At 43.9% G+C, this 23,173-nt stretch overlaps 1 protein-coding gene across 5 annotated transcripts in view; it reads right to left on the bottom strand.

Moving 5' to 3' along the window:
* Positions 1–393: 393 nt before the first annotated feature.
* The window catches only part of pip5k1ca (phosphatidylinositol-4-phosphate 5-kinase, type I, gamma a), a 45,762-nt gene continuing 22,982 nt past the window's right edge, over positions 394–23,173 (bottom strand). For 2 of the 5 annotated variants that reach the window (XM_056413880.1, XM_056413881.1), the window contains 13 exons: positions 22,455–22,607; positions 19,344–19,643; positions 18,294–18,502; positions 18,086–18,169; positions 17,429–17,477; positions 15,566–15,650; positions 14,828–14,989; positions 14,289–14,430; positions 13,999–14,031; positions 12,764–12,883; positions 10,109–10,367; positions 4,079–4,165; positions 394–3,144 (listed from right to left, as the gene is read on the bottom strand). In XM_056413880.1, the coding sequence (XP_056269855.1) occupies positions 3,142–3,144; positions 4,079–4,165; positions 10,109–10,367; positions 12,764–12,883; positions 13,999–14,031; positions 14,289–14,430; positions 14,828–14,989; positions 15,566–15,650; positions 17,429–17,477; positions 18,086–18,169; positions 18,294–18,502; positions 19,344–19,643; positions 22,455–22,607 (1,686 nt within the window). In that variant the 3' untranslated portion in view covers positions 394–3,141. Of the gene's footprint in view, positions 3,145–4,078; positions 4,166–7,597; positions 9,851–10,108; positions 10,368–12,763; positions 12,884–13,998; positions 14,032–14,288; positions 14,431–14,827; positions 14,990–15,565; positions 15,651–17,428; positions 17,478–18,085; positions 18,170–18,293; positions 18,503–19,343; positions 19,644–22,454; positions 22,608–23,173 lie in introns of those variants that run through there. The other 3 variants (XM_056413884.1, XM_056413882.1, XM_056413883.1) reach the window with 3 other exon arrangements.

Here is a 23,173-nt window from a genome sequence, read left to right as displayed (position 1 = left end):
ATAAATACAACAGTACGAGTGAAAAAGAAATGAAATAAAAAATATTCTATATATATAAATATATTTATATATATGAATAAATAAATAAATCTAAATAAATATATATTTATATATTTGAATAAATATATATATTTATATATAAATAAATATATATATATATTTGAACAAATATATATGTATTTATATATAAATATTTATATATATATATAAATATTTATATATAAATATATATATATATTTATCTATAAATATACATGTATAGGCCTACACGTAAAATGTCTCGATAAGGCAATAAAAATGAACATAAAAGCTAGACTGTACAAAATATTGCTGCTATGGTCTCCATGTGATGAACAGCAAACTGATTACAAACTGGCCACTGCACGTCATGGGAACGATCTGATTTTTCTTTTTTTATTACTGTTATTATTATTATTTTCTTTACAATGTGCCCTTCCTTACAGACTAACACACACAGAGACGCACCAACCGACTGAAGATACAGTTTCTGGAGTTAAATAAAAAAATTGAACTTTAACTTAAGTCTTACTCGAGAGTCCTTAAGATGTCATCCACAGAGACTACAGTAAACACTAACCCTACAATGACTGTGATTGACTGCACCCACACACACTTAGAGACACACACACACACACACACACAGACAGACACACACTTGATAATCCCCCCCAAAAAAGAAAAAGATGAGCAGAAAAATGAACGTGACCGCGATGCGTGTTTAATTTGGCCTCCATCGCGATACTTCATCTCCTCTGGATGAGTGCAAACAACATTCAATTCATTCGTTCATTTACAAACGCGCTGTGTTTGTTCCAGAATACAGAGAACGGGTACGATACCGACCGCAAACACGACGACGGATGCTCTACGTCTACAAAAGGTCCGGTCACGTGGGATTCGTTGCTGCGATGGACAACGGTCAAGATTTTTAGATTTTCTAAATAAAATATTAATTTTCCGTCGTTGCAAATGATTTGTGTGCATCTGTCCGAGGGAAAGGGCGACACTGGAAGACATTGCGATGACGGGAGGGTTGGCTAAGTGATGCAATCGATGCCTTCGGTGGTGAGGGGGCAAGAGCAGAGGGGAAAAGTAGCAAAAGAAACCAAAATAATAATGATGATAATTTAAAAAGCTGCAGGGATCGACGAAAAACAAAACACAAAATGAAGTTCTTTGGATTAAAAAAAACTAAACAAAAAACAGAAGCATTGAAGCATTTCAGAGTGAAAAAGTCCCAGAAAACAGTGAAAATGTAGAATAAAATACAAACGGAGGAATAAATAAAAGCTTGCAGTAGTAAAATATAAGCTCAGAAATATAAAAAATAAAAAAATGTGCCAAAAAGAAGAAGAAACGGTTTGCTATAAATAATAAATGATTACGCTATGAATACAACTGTATAAATACTCAGTGAAGGGAATGAGGCGTTGTAGTTCTCTCCTCTAGAAACTAAACTGCATATATCCACTACTGGAAAACCTTCTGTTTGGATCGACCAATCGGTGGCTACCGTTGCGACCCTAGTCCAATGAGCACGAGCAGAGCCCTCCAACACTCAGCACGCCGTGGGCTACACCGGCCGCTCTCAGGAGACCCCGTTGGGACATCGACCCGAAGATGACCGGGTAATCTCAAGGTGAGCATCTAACCTTCTGTGTGTGTGTTTTCCCTTTCTGTTAGAGTCCGTTAGATTATGTAAGAGTCTGTAAGAGTCTGTTAGAGCCTGTTAGAGTCTGTTAGAGTCTACTAGAGTCTGTTAGAGTCTACTAGTCTGTTAGAGTCTATTAGTCTACTAGAGTCTGTTAGAGTCTGTTAGAGTCTATTAGAGTCTGTTAGAGTCTATTAGTCTATTAGAGTCTACTAGAGTCTGTTAGAGTCTATTAGAGTCTGTTAGAGTCTGTTAGAGTCTATTAGTCTGTTAGAGTCTATTAGAGTCTACTAGAGTCTGTTAGAGTCTGTTAGAGTCTACTAGTCTGTTAGAGTCTACTAGAATCTGTTAGAGTCTGTTCGAGTCCGTTGGAGTCTATAAGATTCTATAAGAGCCTGTTAGATTCTATTAGTCTGTTAGAGTCTATAAGAGCCTGTTAGATTCTATTAGTCTGTTAGAGTCTGTAAGAGTCCGTTAGAGTCCGTTGGAGTCTGTTAGATTCTATTAGAGTCTGTTAGATTCTATTAGAGTCTGGAGAGTCTGTAAGAGTCTTTAAGTCTATTAGAGCCCGTTACAGTCCGTTAAGAGTCCGTTAGAGCCCGTTAGAGTCCGTTACAGTCCGTTAAGAGTCCGTTAAGAGTCCGTTAGAGTCCGTGAGAGTCCGTTAGAGCCCGTTACAGTCCGTTAGAGCCCGTTAGAGTCCGTTAGAGCCCGTTAGAGTCCGTTAGAGTCCGTTACAGTCCGTTAGAGCGCGTTAGAGTCCGTTAGAGCCCGTTACAGTCCGTTAGAGCCCGTTACAGTCCGTTACAGTCCGTTAGAGTCCGTTAGAGCCCGTTAGAGTCCGTTAGAGCCCGTTACAGTCCGTTAGAGCCCGTTAGAGCCCGTTAGAGTCTGTTACAGTCCGTTAGAGTCTGTTACAGTCCGTTAGAGCCCGTTAGAGCCCGTTAGTCCGTTAGAGTCCGTTAAAGCGCGTTGCCCGCGTGAACTCGACACATGCACGTGAACGGTGCCTATGAAACGTTTTCACCTCATTTCATCGTCTCGTAACATTTGAATCAAAAGTTGATTTGTGTGGAGAACTTTTCATCGGCGCGGTACGTTTTTAACGGTCTTTCCACGTACGGCGAACACACAAAGACTACATCCGTATACGCACTACTGCATGTCACACACGCACATCATCATTAAATCGATATCATTTTCATTTTTGTCGAGGGGTGAAAGGCAGGGATGGTTTTGGAAATCAGTGACGTTCATCACCGTCAGGATGTATTTTCTTCTCTTTTTCCTTTCTCCATCTCTGGTAACGCATGTCCCCCCCTCCCCCCCATCAGTGTTCAGTTCCTGTATGTTTCAAATCCTTCAGACAGGAGGTCCTGTCGCTGAGGTCTGGACGTCAGACCGATGAGTCGTCGTCGTCTTCTTCTTCTCCGCCGAGATGTTCACGCCTCCCAGCCAGAGATCAGGGTTTACTGTTGAAGACAGACAGAGTGAGTGTGTGAGGCGGCGTGCACACGCTTTTTTTCATTCCCTCCCACGGTGTAAAATGTGAATCTTCTATCGCACATTACTTGCCAGCTATTGTTAAACAGTAAGCCAAGACACAGCACAACACACACACACACACACACACACACCGCTGAGCAAGTGAAAACCAGGCAGTGAGGATGTGTTTGTGTACTGTGTGTGTGTGTGTGTCTAACATTTAAGCATGAACACGTGTTTTAGTGGAACATCTTGGATCAATCAATTGCTGCTGAAGACATTTAAGTGAACTTTTTTTAATTCATCTGCATCCGATACATAATTAAAATATTATACGAAGCAGAGATTAAAGCGAGTTCATTATTTACTTTATATTTTAATATAGAATAAAATCGCACACTCGTCCACGCCGATGTGGACCGGTGATGAAATGACTCCGGAAGGAATGTCGGGACAAAACATGCTCCTGGGACATCTCAGGTTGGAAGATGAAAAGTAAAATGACTTGGTGAGGGGGGGAGGTGTGTGTGTGTGTGTGTGTGTGTTGATGACGCCTTATCAGAGTGGGACACAGCCGACAAGCAGAGGAAGCCAGTCAGAGCCAAGCCGACGCCTATTCGTCCAATTTCCCCGATATCTCTCTATCTGGAACATTGATCCCTCCTTCAATCAACTAAAATATATCAAATGAAGATATTATGGGATATAAATAATCACCCAAACTGCCTCAGATGGACTGAACAGATGTCCGGAGCAGCTTGTCGGCTGGTCGTTTGGACCTTTCCCGCCCACTCAGTGAGGACTGAATGATACGTTGGGTTTCTGGATGCGTCGCGAGCCGATGATGCCGTCTGGCGTTTGTTTTCTTTCTGATCCTTTCCAACCTTCTGAAGACCGACCACGAATGAGCGTCTCACTTACTGTCTCTCTCTCCCCATCGGGCAGGGCCTCAGACTCCTCTGAGCCATAGTGCAGCGGAGAGTACACCCAGGTGCTGTCGTCTTGAGGCTGTTATTACACAGCCGCCACAGCAGGGGGGGCCAGAGGGACAGAGGAGAGGCCAGAGGCACACAGACAAGCAGCCAGGCGGGAGACGGACAGGCGGACAGAAGAAAAAGACAAGACAGGAAATGAAAATTAGGGATGCATATAGGAGGAAATGTTGCTGAGAGACATCGGAAAGTGTGAATTCTTTTACATCAAGCTGGTGGAAAAAAAATAAAATGTTAAGTGTTAAAAAGAAGAAAGAAAAAAAAAGGATGCGTTTAAAATCCTGTTGGCGGTCGGCAGAGTTGGAACAGAGATGAAAAACAAACGAGTCGTAGCGGAGACAAAGAGAGAGCTGTCGATGGGGTTTGTGTTTAAATGTAAAAAGTGGTTTTGTTGTTGTTGTTGTTTTCTTCTCCTCCCCCCTTCCTCCCCCCACATCGGACTAACTCCTGGGAAGCAAAGCGAGGGATGGAGTTCGCTGCATCGGCCAAAATGGGAAAGGATGAGGGAGCCGGGGGGGGGGGGGGCGGGGGGGAGGAGGAGGTGGGAATGGGAGGAAGAGCCAGGATGTCAGACACAGAGAGCATCCTCAGAGCAAAGCACGAGAACAGGGCGGGTTGTTTGTTTGTTTGTTTGTTTCCTTTTTCAACAAGCAAGAGGCTCTGAATGTACAGAAAAGCTCCTGTAGGGTTTCTTTGCTACGCCTGTGTACCGGCCCTTTAAGAGAGGGAAGCAGCTGCAACATGGCAGTTGGCCTCTCTCCTTCTCTCTCTCCTTCTCTCCCCCTCTCTCTCTCTCCATACAGGTGCAATGGGGGGTGAGGGAGGCTGTCAGTGAGCGAGGGAACAAATGACGATTTAAAAGAGGACGAGTAAGAGAGAAACAGAAAGGCAGACTGTCGAATAACAAGCTTTATGTTGACCTGCCTCCATAAATGTCATCGTCTTCACTGTTGTTGTTGTTTTTGTTGTCACAAAAATACAGAAGCCTTCATCTGTTCCATCAAAACCAGCAGCGTTGACCTCAGGACTAAAACTAGACCACCGACAAGAATGGGAACCCACTTACTCAGAGAGGAGAGACATCAGGTGGAGGGAGAGAGAAAAGGTGGAGAAACGAGAGAGAAAAGGAGGAGAAACAAGAGAGAGAAAAGGTGGAGAAATGAGAGAGAAAAGGTGGAGAAACAACAGAGAAAAGGAGGAGAAACAACAGAGAGAAAAGGTGGAGAAACAAGAGAGAGAAAAGGAGGAGAAACAACAGAGAGAAAAGGTGGAGAAACAAGAGAGAGAAAAGGAGGAGAAACAACAGAGAGAAAAGGAGGAGAAACAAGAGAGAGAAAAGGTGGAGAAACAAGAGAGAGAAAAGGAGGATAAACAAGAGAGAGAAAAGGAGAAACAAGAGAGAGAAAAGGAGGAGAAACAACAGAGAGAAAAGGAGGAGAAACGAGAGAGAAAAAGTTCCTCGGCGTGCACATCTCCGAGGACCTCACATGGACCACGCACACCACTCACGTGGTGAAAAGGGCCCAACAACGCCTGTATTTCCTTAGGCGACTGAGGAAATTCAACATGGCCCCCCGCATCCTCAGAACATTCTACACCAGTACCATCGAGAGTGTTCTGACAGGTTGCATCACCGTCTGGTACGGGAACTGCACCGCCCTGGAGCGTAGGGCACTACAGAGGGTGGTGCGGTCGGCACAGTACATCGTTGGAGGTGAGCTTCCTCCATCCTGGACATATACACCAAGCGGTGCGTGGCCAGGGCCAAACGGATGCTGAAAGACAATAACCACCCCGCCACAAACTGTTCACCCTTCTACCGTCAGGCAGGCGATACCGCAGTATCAAGTGCCGACAAACAGACTGAGGGACAGCTTCTTCAGTCAGGCCATCAGGCTGCTGAACAAGGACTGAGACCCTCATTAACACTACACACCAGAACATATTCTGTGAATATCTATGGCCATGGTGTATATTTTATTACATTGTTTATATATATATATATATATATATTATGTGTATATATATATACATATATATATAGTCTCAAAAAGTGTATATTTTATTACATTGTTTTATATATATATATTGTCATGATGTATATTTACATTGTTTATATATATATATATATATTGTTAATTTTTTTTTTTGTTGTGTGATTATATATTTATTATTCTCATTCTCTTTTTTAGTCTGCTACTGCTGTCGGGTGTTTTGCACATAAGAATTTCACGAACCGATTATACTTGTATAAAAGGGGATGTGACAATAAAAACTTGAAACTTGAAACTTGAAACTTGAAACCAGGAGAAGCAAGAGAGACAAAAGGAGGAGAAACAACAGAGAAAAGGAGGATGAACAAGAGAGAGAAAAGGAGGATAAACAAAAGAGAGAAAAGGAGAAACAAGAGAGAGAAAAGGAGGAGAAACGAGAGAGAAAAGGTGGAGAAACAACAGAGAAAAGGAGGAGAAACAAGAGAGAGAAAAGGAGGAGAAACAACAGAGAAAAGGAGGAGAAACAACAGAGAGGAAAGGTGGAGAAACAAGAGAGAGAAAAGGAGGAGAAACAACAGAGAGAAAAGGAGGAGAAACAAGAGAAAAGGTGGAGAAACAACAGAGAGAAAAGGAGGAGAAACAAGAGAAAAGGTGGAGAAACAAGAGAGACAAAAGGAGGAGAAACAGAGAAAAGGAGGAGAAACAAGAGAGAGAAAAGGAGGATAAACAAGAGAGAGAAAAGGAGAAACAAGAGAGAGAAAAGGAAGAGAAACAACAGAGAAAAGAAGGAGAAACGAGAGAGAAAAGGAGGATAAACAAGAGAGAGAAAAGGAGAAACAAGAGAGAAAAGGTGGAGAAACAAGAGAGAAAAGGAGGAGAAACAAGAGAGAGAAAAGGAGGAGAAACAACAGAGAAAAGGAGGAGAAACAACAGAGAAAAGGAGGAGAAAGAACAGAGAGAAAAGGTGGAGAAACAACAGAGAGAAAAGGTGGAGAAACAAGAGAGACAAAAGGAGGAGAAACAACAGAAACAAGAGAGAAAAGGAGAAACAAGAGAGAGAAAAGGAGGAGAAACAACAGAGAGAAAAGGAGGAGAAACAAGAGAGAAAAGGAGAAACAAGAGAGAAAAGGAGGAGAAACAACAGAGAGAAAAGGAGGAGAAACAAGAGAGAAAAGGTGGAGAAACAAGAGAGACACAAGGAGGAGAAACAACAGAGAAAAGGAGGAGAAACAACAGAGAGAAAAGGTGGAGAAACAACAGAGAGAAAAGGAGGATAAACAAGAGAGAGAAAAGGAGGATAAACAAGAGAGAGAAAAGGAGAAACAAGAGAGAAAAGGTGGAGAAACAAGAGAGAGAAAAGGAGGAGAAACAAGAGAGAGAAAAGGAGAAACAAGAGAGAAAAGGTGGAGAAACAAGAGAGAGAAAAGGAGGAGAAACAACAGACGCACGCCGAGGTGAAAATGGAAAAAGATGCTTCTGGAGGTGTTAGAGGCGTCACATGGATTCACATCGGGCCGCCGCACGACGCGCTACGATCTCAACGCTTTCATCACGACTCAGGAGAACCCACCCAGGAGAACTCAGGAGAACTCAGGAGAACTGACTCAGGACTGAGACAGAACTAAACGAAGAGCGAGAAGTGGGGAATAAATATTTCAGGAATAAAGTTGGATGCCGTGGGAAGGAGAGAAGGATTCAGGAGCAGGGAGGTAAAAAAAAAAGTGTGAACGGAGCACAAGAAGGAGGTAAAGGAGAGAAGATAAAAGGAGGAAAAGGAGGTGAAGGAGAGCGGAGTGAAAAGTGACCGTGGTGGTGTAAATAATTTAGTCACCAGCCACTCTGGGAAACCTGTGAAGTGACCCCACACACACACACACACACACACACACCTCTCTAATCTCACAGCTAAATGACCTTTTGCCCGATGTGCCTTCTGCCACCTTCAACATGAGTTTTGTAATGTTGCATTGTGTACTGTCCATAATCAACTATTTATTTTAGAGCCGTTTATATATATTTGACGAAGTCCTTTATAATTATATTTCTTCATAACAACTTTAATGTACTAATTTAACGTACTAATTTACATACATAATACATTCACATATGCGTTTATGTATAAAAAGGACAATTATTTTACATTTCGAGGCCGGCGAGCTCTTGTGTGCTTGTAAAATAAGTCCATTTAATCCTAATGGACTTGAACGCACCACCCGCAGCAGCCATGTGAGCAGCGGGTGGTGCTTGTGGTGCCGTGCGGGTTCACGCTAAGTGTTTCTGTTTGTGGAAACGACTCCTGAAGGAGGCGAGAAGCAGAAAGAACATCGGCTGCCACGGGGACGCTGTGTGTGGGACGTCAGAAGTGATGAAGACGATGATGGTGATGAAGATGATGGAGATAGCAGAAAGAGACAGGGAGCAGCGAGTGACGCCGCAGAGACCCCGACTGGACATTATGAGAACGTCACGTTGTGTTCATCGCGGCCAAAATAATTCTGATTCCCAATATCGTACCAAGCATGATAAATAAAAAATAAAAAAAGCTTTAATAATCTTAAAATTGCACTAAAACATACTTGAATTTCTTAACATGAATATTTATTAGGAACACATATTCATGTTTAAAACATTTCAATATTGATTTAATATTTTAAATATACTTTTTAAATATTTAACAATGTGAAATCAGGTAATCATAAAGTATAAAGGTCCCCCTGCATAAATAAAGTTTAAATAAAAAATTTTAAAGCAAAAATAATGGGATTTTTGTTCTTTTTTTACCATAAAAATGTATTTATTTTAATGTTCCACTCCTCCACCATGAAAGCGAGAGGACAATCGTCCCAATTATCCCTGACTTTCACTTGTTCACTGCCTGCATTGTGTGTGTGTGTGTGTGTGTGTGTAGCCCCTCCCCCTCCCCTCTTGAACTGGGCCTCAGCCGGTCAGATGAGAGGGCTCATCAATAAGTGAGAGGGACCTGTTGGCCACATCAGGATTTCTCGTGCCACATTGGAGGGTGTTTGATTCCTGTCGGGCGGGAACGCTTCTCTCGGTGACCGTGATCACCGGCTCCTCCACCCGACTCATACATTCATTCAGAGCTCAGCTTTTGGGGCGAATTGAGACCCGTCAACGCACCGACGTCTGAAAATAAAAACGCTCCGTGACGAACGAACGTTTATGAAACGTGCACGTTTTGTTGAGACGATTTTGTAACAAATCGTCAGAAATAAGAACAAAAAGAAGGAATAAATAAGGAAGTGAAAATTAGGGCTATGAGGGAAAAAATATGAATACGTATTTGTATTTTATATCGTAGAGCAACATTTTAAAATCTCTAAAACGTTCGTTAACCGCAGAACTTATTCCAGCACGTCGACAAACCCACTGAGTCCTAAATGAGGGACGCGTGGACTCATTTGCCGGCGTTTAGGACGCCCTCCTAACTCTAAAGTCATGTGGACACGCCGTTATCACACACTGCAACACACACAGTCTAACAAGGAGCTTCACGCTCATCCGCTTTCTTGCAATGAGTTAAGATGAGAAGATGGATGTGACTCTCTCTCTCTCTCTGCAAGAAAGCAAATGAGCCTCCACGAAATGATGCACTTGGAATGCACTACACAGCAAACAATAACCGCACACGCTGCCGCTCCCGCCTGAGCCGCTCCTCCCTCCCCGCGGTCCTCCTGTCAACGCCTCTGTGGGGAGAACACACCGCTCGGTCCTTGACTTTGTCGCCGTGACAACACGGTTCAATACAAACACGATGGAGCTGATGGAATATTAAAGATGGCTTGACGGCTAAATAAAATGTGAAAAAAAGTAAAACAGATGAGAAGCTGGGATCCTGCTCTCAGTTGTGCTTACTTTGGGATTTGAAGGAATCTTAACAGTATAAACGTGTGTGTGAGTTTGTGTGTGTGTGTGTGTGTGTGTGTGTGTAGAGTTTGACTCACAAAGTATATATCGGTGATTGGCACGTCGTCGTCGTCATCGACTGAAGCCTGGCTGGTGCAGCCGGAGCCGGACACCCGCCTGGCCCCGTCTGCCTCCACCACCACCACCTTGGGACTGGACGGGGCTTCATTGGAGGAGGAGGAGGAGGGGGGGGGAGGAGCATCGGGGGCAGACGAGGATGAGGAAGAGGCCGCCGCCGCCTCCGCTTCAGGTGCGGACAAAGAGCCGGAGGGTGCTGCAGCTCCTTCCTGAATTTCACTGGAAGAAGATGAGATGGAGCGAGTTATGCCTCTGAGAGGGAGTGGGAGCGCAAACACACACACACACACACACACACATAGTGTGTGGTTTGCCTCCATGACCTGTTTCACAACTGCTGCTGAATTATTAACAACAACAACAACAACAAATAACCTCCTTTTAGTTTTTAGAGCACACGCTTGTTTACATTTCACTTCCTTTCCTTTAGTCTGGTGTAGAGGAAGATATAGAGACGTCATTATTACAAAAGCTCTTTGTAGTTAAAGGACAAAATAAACAACACACACACACACACACACACACGCAGTGGCTAACATTGAGAGCCATTCATTGGGTCACTTGCCATAAGCCACTTTCTTGCAGCAGAGGAGCTGGATCGAGCTATTAGAGAAAAGCTCTGGCTAAAACTCAACAGACGTGTGTGTGTGTGTGTGTGTGTGTGTGGTTTAGCTGCCTCAGCTCAAAGATGTGCCAGCTGGCTCGTGTGCCGCCAACAATCCTTGATTGTTCCTGGCCAGATCCTCACCCGTCAGAGAGGATTCAGGAGGCTCCGCATCTCTCTCTGGGGGTGAAGCAGTCGGGGCCACGGAGGCAGCAAAAAAGCCGAGTTGGCGTCTCAAATAACACTATTTCTGTCTTTCTCACCCTCCTCCAGTCTTTATTCACGCATCAGTCTTCCCGTCTCATCTTCTCTCTGCGTCTCTCTCATCCAATCAGTGCTGCCCGTTTCCCCATTTCCTTTCCTTTTTCTCCCCCTCTCCGCTCCATCTCTCCCACTCACATCAATCCAACCGGCTCCCCGGCAGCAGGTGAGTTAGAGGCAGCTCGGAGGAGTCAAGACGCTGACTGACTCCCCCCCCCCCCCCCAGACCCCCGGGGGCCATGTGTCTAGCCCCCGCCGCCTCGGCATCAGACCCAATTATTCACTTGATCCTCGCTGACCTAACCTCTCCATAAGTGTGTGAGCCCCACTGCCATGTTCCCATCTGTCTGAATTGAGTTTATTTAATGCGGCTTAGACGCGCTCGAGTCGTCTTTCCTACTTCGGGAAGATTCAATTATTAATTGGTCGGATATCTAAATGCTAAGGAAAGGTGAGTTCTATGCTTCCTTTCTTATCTCCTTCAGCACAGGGTAAAGTAAAGATGGGAGATAACGGCATCCCATGGATCCTTGTGACATTTAAAGCCCCCCCCCCATCATTCGGTTATCAATACGTTTCGCTGTCACTGTTTCATTCAAAATATCCTTCTTAGGTGTGAATCCTTAATTAGGTGGCGCAGAATCTTACTTGACATTATTGTTCAAGTTTTCTAAAAGTTTCTGGAAATAAAACATCCGTCGTAGCATGAATTCAGCTGCTGTTGTTTCCTAAGTCCTTAAGACTCCTTCTCACCTTCTCTTGACATCCTTACGTTTTAAGTGTCTTTTCTTTGAGTTTGGAGTTATGACTCCGCCCCCCTGCTGTTTTCTTCCTCTGATGCGGCTTTAAACTTTTTAAATGACGCTAAAATGCCGAAGAAAACTGTGAACTTTAACTACAAACCAGCTTAGAATATTCAATTGTCCCGCCCCCCCAGGCCTGCAGGCGTCCTGCCCCACTGCCTTACTCCAACTGACTGGTTGCCCCCATGTCAACCTCGAAAAAGGACACGCACACGCGGTGAAAATATACATGCATGTGCGCACTCTCTCATAACTGTAGATGCCTGCAGCGTTTCGATAACTTCAAAGGGAGGACTCGAGTCCAATATACACATCGCTCGAGCCGCTTTCAGTGTTTATATGAAGCGCGCTGAGAACTGTGTGTGTGTGTCTGTGTGTGTCTGTGTGTGTGTGAGACGGGAGAGATGTGCTAATCCAACAGCTGGCTGAGCCCAGGTGAGACTCTGGCGGCAGGTTATTTATAGAGCGGCATCATATGAGTCATATTGGGGGATCGAGGTCATGAAGGACTCATTACAGCTCCACAGTTAATCCATCCTGCATCGGGGTCACATGACCACCGAGAGCGCATGAAAGGGACGACTCTTGTCGCCATTGGTTACAGTGAAAAAGACAGACGCGCGCGTGTGTGTGTGGTGGTTATATTCGGTCTATCTGGTGTGTCTACAGCACCGGTTCAGTACTTCCATAACGTTGTGTGACTTTAAAATCCTTTATCTTGTATATTATATTTTAGAAGCAGCTCTAAAATGTTACTGTTTTGGGGTAAAAACTGATATTCATTTAATAAAAACAAGATGGAGAATATTCTCGACGTAACATTACTGGTATTTTGGCAAATGGGACCTAAAATGAAGACTATTCGACGACACAGCGTGTTTTAGAGGAATTTAGATCAGATGTTATTAGTCTAACACCATCCGGTCCACACTGAGTTGTTGGTGTACCTGGTTTCGGGTGGAGGCTCTGGAACGGAGATGGAGGGCTCGCTGTCGTGTCTCTTGAGCTCCACCTCCACCCTGATGGTCTGCTGGTCCTCCTCACGCACACGCAGCTCCTCCTGGGTCCTGATGACACACAGACAGACGGTCAGCGTGTCACGGCGACGCAGACAGAAGAAGTACCAGCAGAGGAGCAAATAAAGACCCTGGAATTATAAACGTAATAAATCATATTTTAACAACCTAAAAAGAAGACAAAATTATATATATATATATTTCAGTTTAACTGAATATTTTCACCACTTTACCTCGATGGGGACCTGAAGACGTTGTGCCTACCTACGCTGTCTTCAAAGCCACCAGACCTAATTTCACAGATCACCGGAGTTGCTGTTGGTTTGTCTCATTGTGTAAAAACTAAACACACTAAAAACCCTTTAAAGCAGCAAATTTAGAGAATTAAACAAACTCAATAAACAATCAAGGCTGCGGTTGACCAACAACACCTGTTTTATTTTTTTTAAAGGAAAAATGACTGTTTTTGGTCAATGGAGTTTGTTGTTTTGAAGACAGAATAGATATCGGCGTCTGTTTCTTGTTTAATTATTCTAAACATACATATTATAAAATACAAACTCTCCCTTTAACCCCCTGAGTTTCTTTCCAGGAATCCCCGTAGGAAAGACCTGACAACTTGTGTCACACTCCTTTTTTCTCCTATTTTTCTGTGTTGCCGGGTAGAATTGTAACTTTTCTTTCTGGGCAGTTTCGTAATCTTGGTGCTTTAATGTCACCGTGAGACCGGTTTGTTTGTTATTCTGACCGAGCTTCTCCCTGGTGATCTCTTGCTATCCATGTTATATCCTTATTTGGCAATAGAAAAAAATAAAAAAAGGTTGAACTGAGGACAACTTGACTCCTCATGTTCCTCACCTCTCTCTCTCTCCCTGAGACCGACTTGTCAAAACAAACACATAAAATAACACGCGCAAAAGCGAGACGTACGTGATGAAAACAACAACACAACCTCCTCTTAGCAACAGGAAGAACAACGGGCCTCCTCAGAAACACGGCCCCATCGAGGCTGACCTCACAGTTACTTTTTTTTCCGATCCGCCCACCACACCCTAAATAACACCTAACGCTGTGAAAACAGGAAGCCGGCGAGCCGCACGCCGTCTATAAAACAGTCGGAAAAAAAGGTTAATGAAGGGAAAGTAGCGTCCGGGCTCCCGACTCACCTTCCGTCGTGGGTGAGCGACTGGGTGTGCCTCCTGGAGACAGAGGACAGAGTGTCAGAGCAACTTCACCGTGAGCAAGTAGTGACGCCGTGGTAGAGAGGGTTCTCAGTTCAGGTTGTAATTTAAGGATTTTAGTGAGATCAATACAGTCAACACAGAAGCCCAATCAGTGGAAATCCCCCGTAGCCACACATGTTACGCCATTTGATTGCAATGGATGACTCAAATGTTTTCAAGTGTGTATGTGTGTGTTTCTGTGCGTGTGCGTGTGTGTGTGTGCGTGTCAGCACCTGTAGCGGGGGTGCTCGGCGGTGTCGGAGGGGGATCTCTCGGGGATGGAGAGGGAGGTGGTGGAGGAGATGGTGGTGGCGATCGACGCGGTGGTGGCCTCTTCAAACGACGGAGGGGTGCAGGGAAGGAGATCTGGTCGCCCTAGAGGAGAGAGAGAGGGAGAGAGGGAGAGAGAGAGAGACTAACATTATTATTTATTGAGAGAACTGGTAAGGGTTATTTTTCGTTGCTTCCTCGATCGATGGTCTTTTTGAGTTGTTGTGTGTTTACTTTGGTTTCCGATCAAAATTAAGTTTGGTATAGAAGAAAACATTTGAATCTACTCCACCAGCACACTAACAGATTGAGGCAGCAGGAGACCTCCGAGGTACAATGATTGTTTTTGTTCACGGCTCCAGTTTCCCATCAGAAGGAATTAAATATTCTAAATATAGCGTACACTCTGGTGTTCGTGTTTTTTCAGGTGGCTAAACAAGTTGTTCTGTGTACTACTGTGTGTTTCCACTACCGATAACCATCTAGTGTACGCTGCACTCACCCTCGTCCTCCAGCGTGGGGAAGCTGCGCGCTCCCCTCAGGTCGTAGATGTTCTCGTCCCTCTCGGACGACAGCTGGCTGGCGGACCAGGCGGAGCCGGGGCCGATGCACTTCGGCACCGACAACGACATGCGGCCCTTCTTGGATGGAGATGACTTGAGAGCTGAGGGATGATTAACACATGAATACATGAGCACATGAATACATGAACACATGAACACACAACCCTGAATGGAGGTGTGATTGTATACTGTCAGAATAAAATGTGACCCACACCTTTACACACAACAACCTAGAAGACGTCTCTTAAATCTATAATATATATATAAATATATTTTTAAAAATATATAATTTATATATATGTATATATATATATATATATATAATATACATATTATATATATTATTTATATATAATATATAATATGTATATATAATATACATATTATTTATATTATATATATAATGTATACTGAATATATATATAATATATATTATTTATATATAATATATAATATAATATATATATAATATACATATTATATATATATTATTTATATTATATATATATAATGTATACTGAATATATATATTATATATATATATAATATGTATATTATATATATAGAAATTCTTCTGTTTTGATAAATACATTACTACTATATTTTTTCAGATTTTTAGTGTTAGTATTTTTAGTATTTCTATGTAAGGTCGCGTCTCGACCCCAAACTGAACTCACAGGAGCTCTTCTTGAACACCATGCTGCTCATGAACTTGAAGAATCTGTCGGCGTAGAAGCCCGGCCGGTGGACCGACACGGTGTCCTGAGGGAGAATAACGGGACAATCAGTGCACGGACGCAAGGATTAAATCAAGTGATTTAACGCTCTTATCGGCTCCTCTAAAGTCACGATGAAGTCGCTGTGTTCGCGAGGTCAAAACAACAACGACAAATGACGGACAGAAACACAATCGGACCGGGGGTCAGACATCATTCATGTTGCAGCAGGCTGAGATCACTCTGCCAGCCGACTGACAGCAGACACTTGGTGTTTGGTTCAGACTGATGGAAGGATGGAGGGATGAGGAGGAGGCGGAGGAGGAAGAGGAGACAGCTTGGTTAGTGTCTTCGCAAGAACTATGAGAGCATCTTTTTAAATGAAGCTTCGAATGTCTGTTGTCATATCTTATGACATCATCGGCCTAAAAACCCCCATAAAATCCTCGAAAAATAAATGATCAATTCGAATAAAATGAAACGTTGGATCTCCTTCTATTAAAACACACTTTCTTCAATGCATATGAATCGTCAGTTTTTTAAACATTTTGTTTTTGAAAAGGCTGAACGTAAATAAATAAGGATCGAAGCAGAATATTTCTCTTTTTCTTTTTCAATAACTTTTGGACTCTGGAGTTATAGTCCGACACAGTTCCAAGCAGCGGCCGCCGGAAAAAGACGTGCGTTCGATTAATGCAATTTTTTGACTTTCTCTTTGTCTCCGTCCCCTGAATGTACCCGAGTGTATTCGTTCCATCGCCTGTGACCCTACATTTGGTGGGTTGGGTTTTAAATTTCAATCTGTAATTGCCCTCAGACGTGTGAATGCTCTTCTCTGGTGGGATAAAAACTGTGAAAATCAATAAAACATATTTTAAAAAAGACGTGAAGATGAAAACTTGCGCGCAGCATTAAAATGTTTCCCTTCCCTCGAGGCCGGCGTCGGGTTTTCTCGCCACGCCACATGAATCTCGCGTGTGATTTTATTTCACGGTGGGAGAGAGAGAGGAGCGTAAGGAGAGATTCAATCCTGAGAAAGAAAAAAAAAGCCTGTTGATTAGATGAAGGGATGCGAGGGGCTGCTCTATCGGCCCCGGTCCGACCAGAGGGCGTTCGTTCTGAAACGCTCTGCGGGCTCCGACAAGACGCTCTGCGGTCCTGTTGCAATGAGGTAACGTGTCGCATTTTGTGATTGTGTCAGAACCCAAAGAGACACGCAGTCATTCAGAGTCGTTGGTATAAATATACGTCCACCGTTTTCAATACGACGGTAAAAATGTGCGTGTGAAACCGCTTGAGGTTCAGGCACCGCTGTGCCTCCCCTCTGTGACTTCGATAAAGGCTGAGTGTTCATCAAGGGGATTTAATACAAGTAAATCGTAGTCATGCAGGGAGTTATTAAGAGATTAGCTCAATAAAAGTGGCCTATAATTCACATTCGAGTAACCCGTAGCTCTGCTTAGAGACGTCTAATAAACTTTAATACACAAGCACGCGTCCGAGTGGACCTGTAACTTCTTCAATAACCGTGCGTAGTCGAGCTTCTGGGCCGGGAGGCGTAGAAAAAGAGTGAAACGGACGAAGAGAAGTGGAGACAAGCTGACGGAAAACACACAGACAGACCTCCAGAACAATGAGACTTAAAGCGAATAAACTCACCAAAAACAAAAGATCCACGAGGCTTTTGTTTACAGGGCCTCGCTAAACATGAACTTTGTGTACTCTCCTGAGAGGGTGTAAATAAAACCGTGATATCTTTTTGTTGCCTGATGATGAGAGTGTGTTATTATGAGTCTCTGTGCGAGAAGCTAATTAAAAACTCACCCCATCGTGAACCAGAGCTTTCCACGTGTGCTCCAGTTTCTTGATTAGCCTGCGGAAACAAAGAGAAACCCCATTTAACAAAATGATGTAAAAAAAACAACGTCTTTTATATTTTAGGATCCTGAGGACCTTAAATGGGCCGTTAACTCACGTCGTGCTTTGAATCCAATAGAATGGAACTAGATGGCACTCGCCTTGCGATGTGAGAGCATTTATACGGAGGGGCTATTTTCTTTCTACCGAACAACGCCAGCCAACGGTATCCCAGCGCTGAAGGAAGCTGAGTGAGGGAGTGGCATCGAGCAATGAGGGTTGTAGTTCGATAAAAAGCTAAAAGTTCTGACTCCACAACTGCTCACAGCCAGATCCGTGGACTATCTGGAATCAGATGGTCAAGATGTCCAACTCTCAAGAATTCACACTCAAACTCTCTAGATTGATGAATATCACCGCAGGTAAAAAGTAAAAATTGTATTTCTTAAAAAAATTGACACCCTTAAATTTTCTGAAGTGACTAAATGGATTCATCGTATGGGTAGAAAATAAATAAAAAACACACTGCTTTAAGACACAGTATGCACATCACAGTTATTTGATTTCCACCTCCGGCCCGCCACCCAGCTGACGGTGGCGATGGCGTGTCATCGCGCCGCTCACCTGTAGGACTGCAGGATGTCGATGAGTCCGACGTAGAGGAGAAGCCGCTCCCCTTTCCCGTTGACGGCGGGGATGCCGCCCATCCTGAAACGAGAAGCGTGAATAAAGCCCGGAATGAAAAGCATGTCGGGGACAAAGAATTCCAAACACAGCCGTCACCATTCCTCCCCCGATTCTTTTGCCGGCTGCCTCTTTTCCTTAAACTCACGTGTCGTCGGTGTCGATGGAGCCTCCGCAGGCCGCCCCCCCCTGGATGGACTCCATGGCGGTGGAGTACAGGGCCTTCTGCTGGGCCACGGGCTTCTTCTCGTCGCCGTCGCCCTGCGAGCCCTCCAGCTGCCGCTCCCGCTCCGCCTGGTCCATGTTGTGCACCCCGAGCAGCAGGCTGTAGTCCATGATCTTGAAGCTCTCCAGCACCTGAGCCGAAGAGGGCACACGGGGGGGGGGGGGGTATGAATCTATGTGTGAGAGCTTTTACCCAGAGTGCATAACGCTGGAGAACCAGAAGAGCGATACCGAGCTGTGAGCACGCTAATAAACAATGTATAAGAGAGCCGGTGGGTTTGCACACGTCCCTCCAAAGTAAATATGATCAGACACCTCGTTAATCAACCCGGTGCTCTTGAACACATCTAATTCAAAGTGAAGCGTCCTGGGAAAGCCAAACACTCAAACAGGCCTTCCTCACTGTCGTCCATAACCCTCTTTAATTAATCAGGTCGACACAATATAGTTTTCTTTTGTACTCTCTGTCTCTTCATCTATCCTTCCCTTTGAGGCGCTGCATATCACTTCATCCTTCCTTCAAACACTCCTCTAATCCTCCCCCCTAACCATTGCTGCATAGGATGCTCCCCCTCCCCCTCCTCCCTCTCTCAACGTCTCAATCTGTAGTTTCAAGTCTTCTTCAATACAGCATTCTTTCTCTCTCTCGCTCTCTTTCTCTCACTCATCATCTCCCCCAAGGCTCCTTCCCTCTTAAGGTGCGTTTCTTTTTAAAGCATATTAATTATTTAAAACTCAGCATAAATGAACATAACAAATTTCCATGATTTTTGTACAAAAAAATTGAATTTTTTTATTATTTTTTATGACGTTTCCAGGCCTGGAAATAACCATTAAAAAAATTCCATGACTTTTCCAGGTTTTCCACGACCGTACGAACCCTGTACTTGCATGTATTTCCTGACAATCTGCCCCGCCCATCTATCTCAACATCCAATAGAAGTGCAGCAGCGTAACCCTCCATCCAACTCACCAGGCAGTCCCTCTGGAGGGTCTTGACCAGCGCGCTGTAAGTGTCCTGGTCCAGCATCAGTCCTTCTTGTAGGTTTTGCATGAAGTCCAGGTCCTTGAACGTGGGCCGGGCCTTCTCCCTCTCCTTCTTGGACGCTCTCCTCTTGTAGGTGGAGCCCTTCAGGTCGTATTTGAGGTGCATGCGCACGACGCGGGGCAGGACGTTGTTCATCACCACCACGCGGATGTTCTTCCCGCCCGACTGGACGCAGTAGAGGCCGAAGAACTTGGGCAGCAGAGTGCGAGGGTTCTGATTCAGGTTCTGGAGAGAGAGGGAGAAAGCAAAATGGTCTTCAGCAGGATTTAGTTCGTATAAATGCATAAATGTCTTTTTGACACCTTACAGGAGGAGAAAAGGTCGGCGCTTTCATGAAAAATATCGTTTTTTGGTTGAAAAGAACACAACACCATCAGTTTTCATTTCATGGGATCCGAAAAGGGTTAAAACATTTTTGCAATATGATACGTTGAGTTAATTGATAAACAACAAATGTGCCCACACTGGCTTCAAGGACACATTCATTATCTGACCACGTTACATAACAGAGGGAACAGGAGACCTCTCAGTGCTGTGAGACACGGAGGCGGTCAGACTGTGATCAGTCATCAGACGTAATAATTCATCATTTAATGCAAAACATGTTCAGCTTCAGGGTCTCAACTGGAACGCTTTGAGGCTTTTCTTGTGTTTCACCTTAAATTTTAGGTCGCTGTGAGAAATAATTAAAAAAAATCTATTTTCTGACATTTCATTGATTATCGGAAGTGGTTACACCGAATGGTATTTGATAGATCCCTCATTATTAACTGTTTAATTGATATTTAATTAAACTTTAGTTCATAATGAAATTGATTTTTTTTTTTTTACTGTTTTCAAACCACAGAATTATTAATTCTTTTTACTTTGTGTAATATTAAATAATGAATTTATTATTTATGTATATTGTATCATAGCATAATTATGTATTAATAAATTATTGTTGCACACGTCATTTTCTAAACTGTATTTGTTATTGATGATCAAATAATTTGTCAACAAACAAATCGTTAGTAAGTATATTTCTTTTCTTTTACAATAGCAAGATCCAGATAATGTTTATAGACTTTTTACAAACCAATTATTAACCATAATAGTGTTACACATATCTGGTCCATCTATGAAATATGTATAGGCATTGCACAACATTTCCAAGAAAATCTGGGGTTTCACTTACTGGCGTGCACAAAGTTTCTAAACAGCAACGGATAAATCTTTTCTCATTGTGCCTTTAAATGAAGACAAAAAGAAAAATACAATAACAATACATGTTTTACTCTCCCCTCAGACACCAATCTGTTCTGAACTCGTCAATCCAAACCAATGAGATGGGTGCTCAGTTAAAAAACGTCTTTGACCGTGGGACCAGAGCCAGCTCAGTGCTATTAGAGAAATGGGGGTGGGGGGGGGAGAGAGAAAGGCTCGTAGAGCGATAACACACACCAATCAGGAGTAAAAAATGAGGAGAGAGGAAAGAGGAACCAGCAGAGGAGAGATAAAGGATGAATATGTGGACGTGTGGCTAAAAGGCTCAGCACATGTGGGAGTGACCTTCATAAGGAGGAGGAGGAGGAGGGGGATCTGGTAGAGAGAGTGGAAAAATGAATGATGGAGAGAGAGAGAGAAAAAGAAAGATCATCCCCTGCCCTCAGCCACACACGGCCCTTCTGTCAATGTTAAGAGGGCAGAGTGGTGACGAGATAACAACAAAGACACGTGAGGGGAGGGGGGGGGGGTACGGGCATGAAAACACGATGACGAGACACAAAGGGAAATAAATTATGGCAGCAGGGAGAGTGATATTAAGATATTTAAAATGCGGGGGGGGGGGGGGGGGACCAGGCGTACACGCAGGAGGGAGAGCAGCTGTTACATCACACTGAGCGCCGCCCACAGCCCAACACCTAATGTTACCCGCCCGCCGCCCAGCTCCAGAATTATGTATTTAATCTACATAAGCCATAATATGTCATCACACTACATTGATGATACGTCTTTGAAATTGTCCCCGTCTTCATTATGTTTGGTGTGGTTTCCACTCCGTGTTTATCTTGGCGTGGGCTTGATTTGCCTCTCTCTCTCTCTCTCTCTCTCTCTCTCTCTCTCTCTCTCTCTCTCTCTCTCTCTCTCTCTCTCTCTCTCTCTCTCTCTCTCTCTCTCGGTCCACCTGCTCCGGCTTCGGGCTACAGCCGTCGCACATGAGCCTGAATCTCTCTGCCTTCATTAAACCCCTTCTTCGTCAGACCCGTTAATGGTCTGAAAATACTTCAGGAGCGTTTTCAAAACGACGGAAACGTTCCCGTTGAACGCTCCGGCCGGCCTTCAACTTCCCCGAAACGATTAGATGAATTCCTGCAGCGGTCTTTTGGGGGGGGGGCAAGTCAAGCTCTGTTAGGCTTATGTGAAACACATCGGCCAGCGTCACGGCCCGGGGTCAGAGCCGTTGTCACGTCCGCTTCGTCTGAAAAAGGATGTCACGCTCGGAGGAGAGATGTTTTCCGGGGTCTTACACAAACCTGGGATCTAAAAATAGGATTCGAAAATGACTCTTCGGAACAAAATGTTTTTTAAAGTCCGATTCAAATTTTCTTTCTAAGAACTGTATTTGAAAACAAGGCCCCAAGCTACCATTTAAACACACAAATTGATATGAGTAGGAAATAAATCATTGTATTTTTTGTGGAGGACTTTAATTTATTTTTAATTATATCCTATATAAGATTCTCAGAGCTAATGTTAGCTAAACGGGGCCTAATGCCATCTTTATATTCTCCTTCAAACAACTGGATTCATTCAAGTGTCTTGCCCAGCATTACATTTTACAGGATTACATTTGAACACATCATGAGAGCGTTATGATTTAACAATACTTTTGGACAAAAATTAATAATACCAGAGCGCCATGAAAAGGTTATTTGTATTAAAGTACCGACTGTAGCTTTAAGGTCACACAACGACAACAGCTGAAATGCAAGGTATTTGAGTTTTCATCTAACTTTGACACACACACACACACACAAACACACCCACACGCACCATGTAGTATCCGGGCAGCAGCTTCTGTAAGAACTCGGCCTCCTTGTGCATCACGGTCTTGATGATGAACTCGTCGTCCCTCGTGAGGTAGAAGACGGAGCCACTCGCTCCGGGATTGGACTGCTCGATCAGAGGCTCGTTACAGAGGGAGTACTGCAGGTGCACAAGGGGGAGGGAGGGAGGGGGAGAGAGAGAGAGAGAGAGAAAAGTACGGGTCGAACCATTAAACGCAGCGACAGCAGTGGAGTAGCCTGCGCTCTTTAAACACATCACTTATGCAGAAGCCATCTGGTATTAAGCAAAACACAAAAAAACAACAACAAAAAAGACGTTGCGATGTTAAATGGACTCATGGAGTTATTAATCATTCTAACTTGTGTTGTTGATGCATTTGAATGATGTAATGTAACCCGGCCTGCACGCAGCCGATTGTCCCCGTCCGTTTTTTTCCGGCCTGTGCTGAATTAATTCCTAGTTAGGGGACGATGTATATAAAAGAATGCGAGTCTGATGACGACGCACTTGGCGTCAAAACGTTGGTCCTCTGATTACATTTGGCGCCTAAAATCCGTGCACTCCAGCCAGCGTGCATTCGAGTCACTCTCTCTCTCTTTTTCTTTAGAACAAAAATCCGAGGTGGTTGAAGCATATCAAACCTCCTTCCTCCATGTTACAACCAGCAGCATGTACACTCTGATAAAGGTCAATAAAATACATTA

The sequence above is a fragment of the Pseudoliparis swirei genome, chromosome 5, assembly GCF_029220125.1.
Source record: "Pseudoliparis swirei isolate HS2019 ecotype Mariana Trench chromosome 5, NWPU_hadal_v1, whole genome shotgun sequence".
Classification (NCBI taxonomy): Eukaryota; Metazoa; Chordata; class Actinopteri; order Perciformes; family Liparidae; genus Pseudoliparis; species Pseudoliparis swirei.
This window is presented reverse-complemented; position numbering and strand designations above follow the sequence as displayed.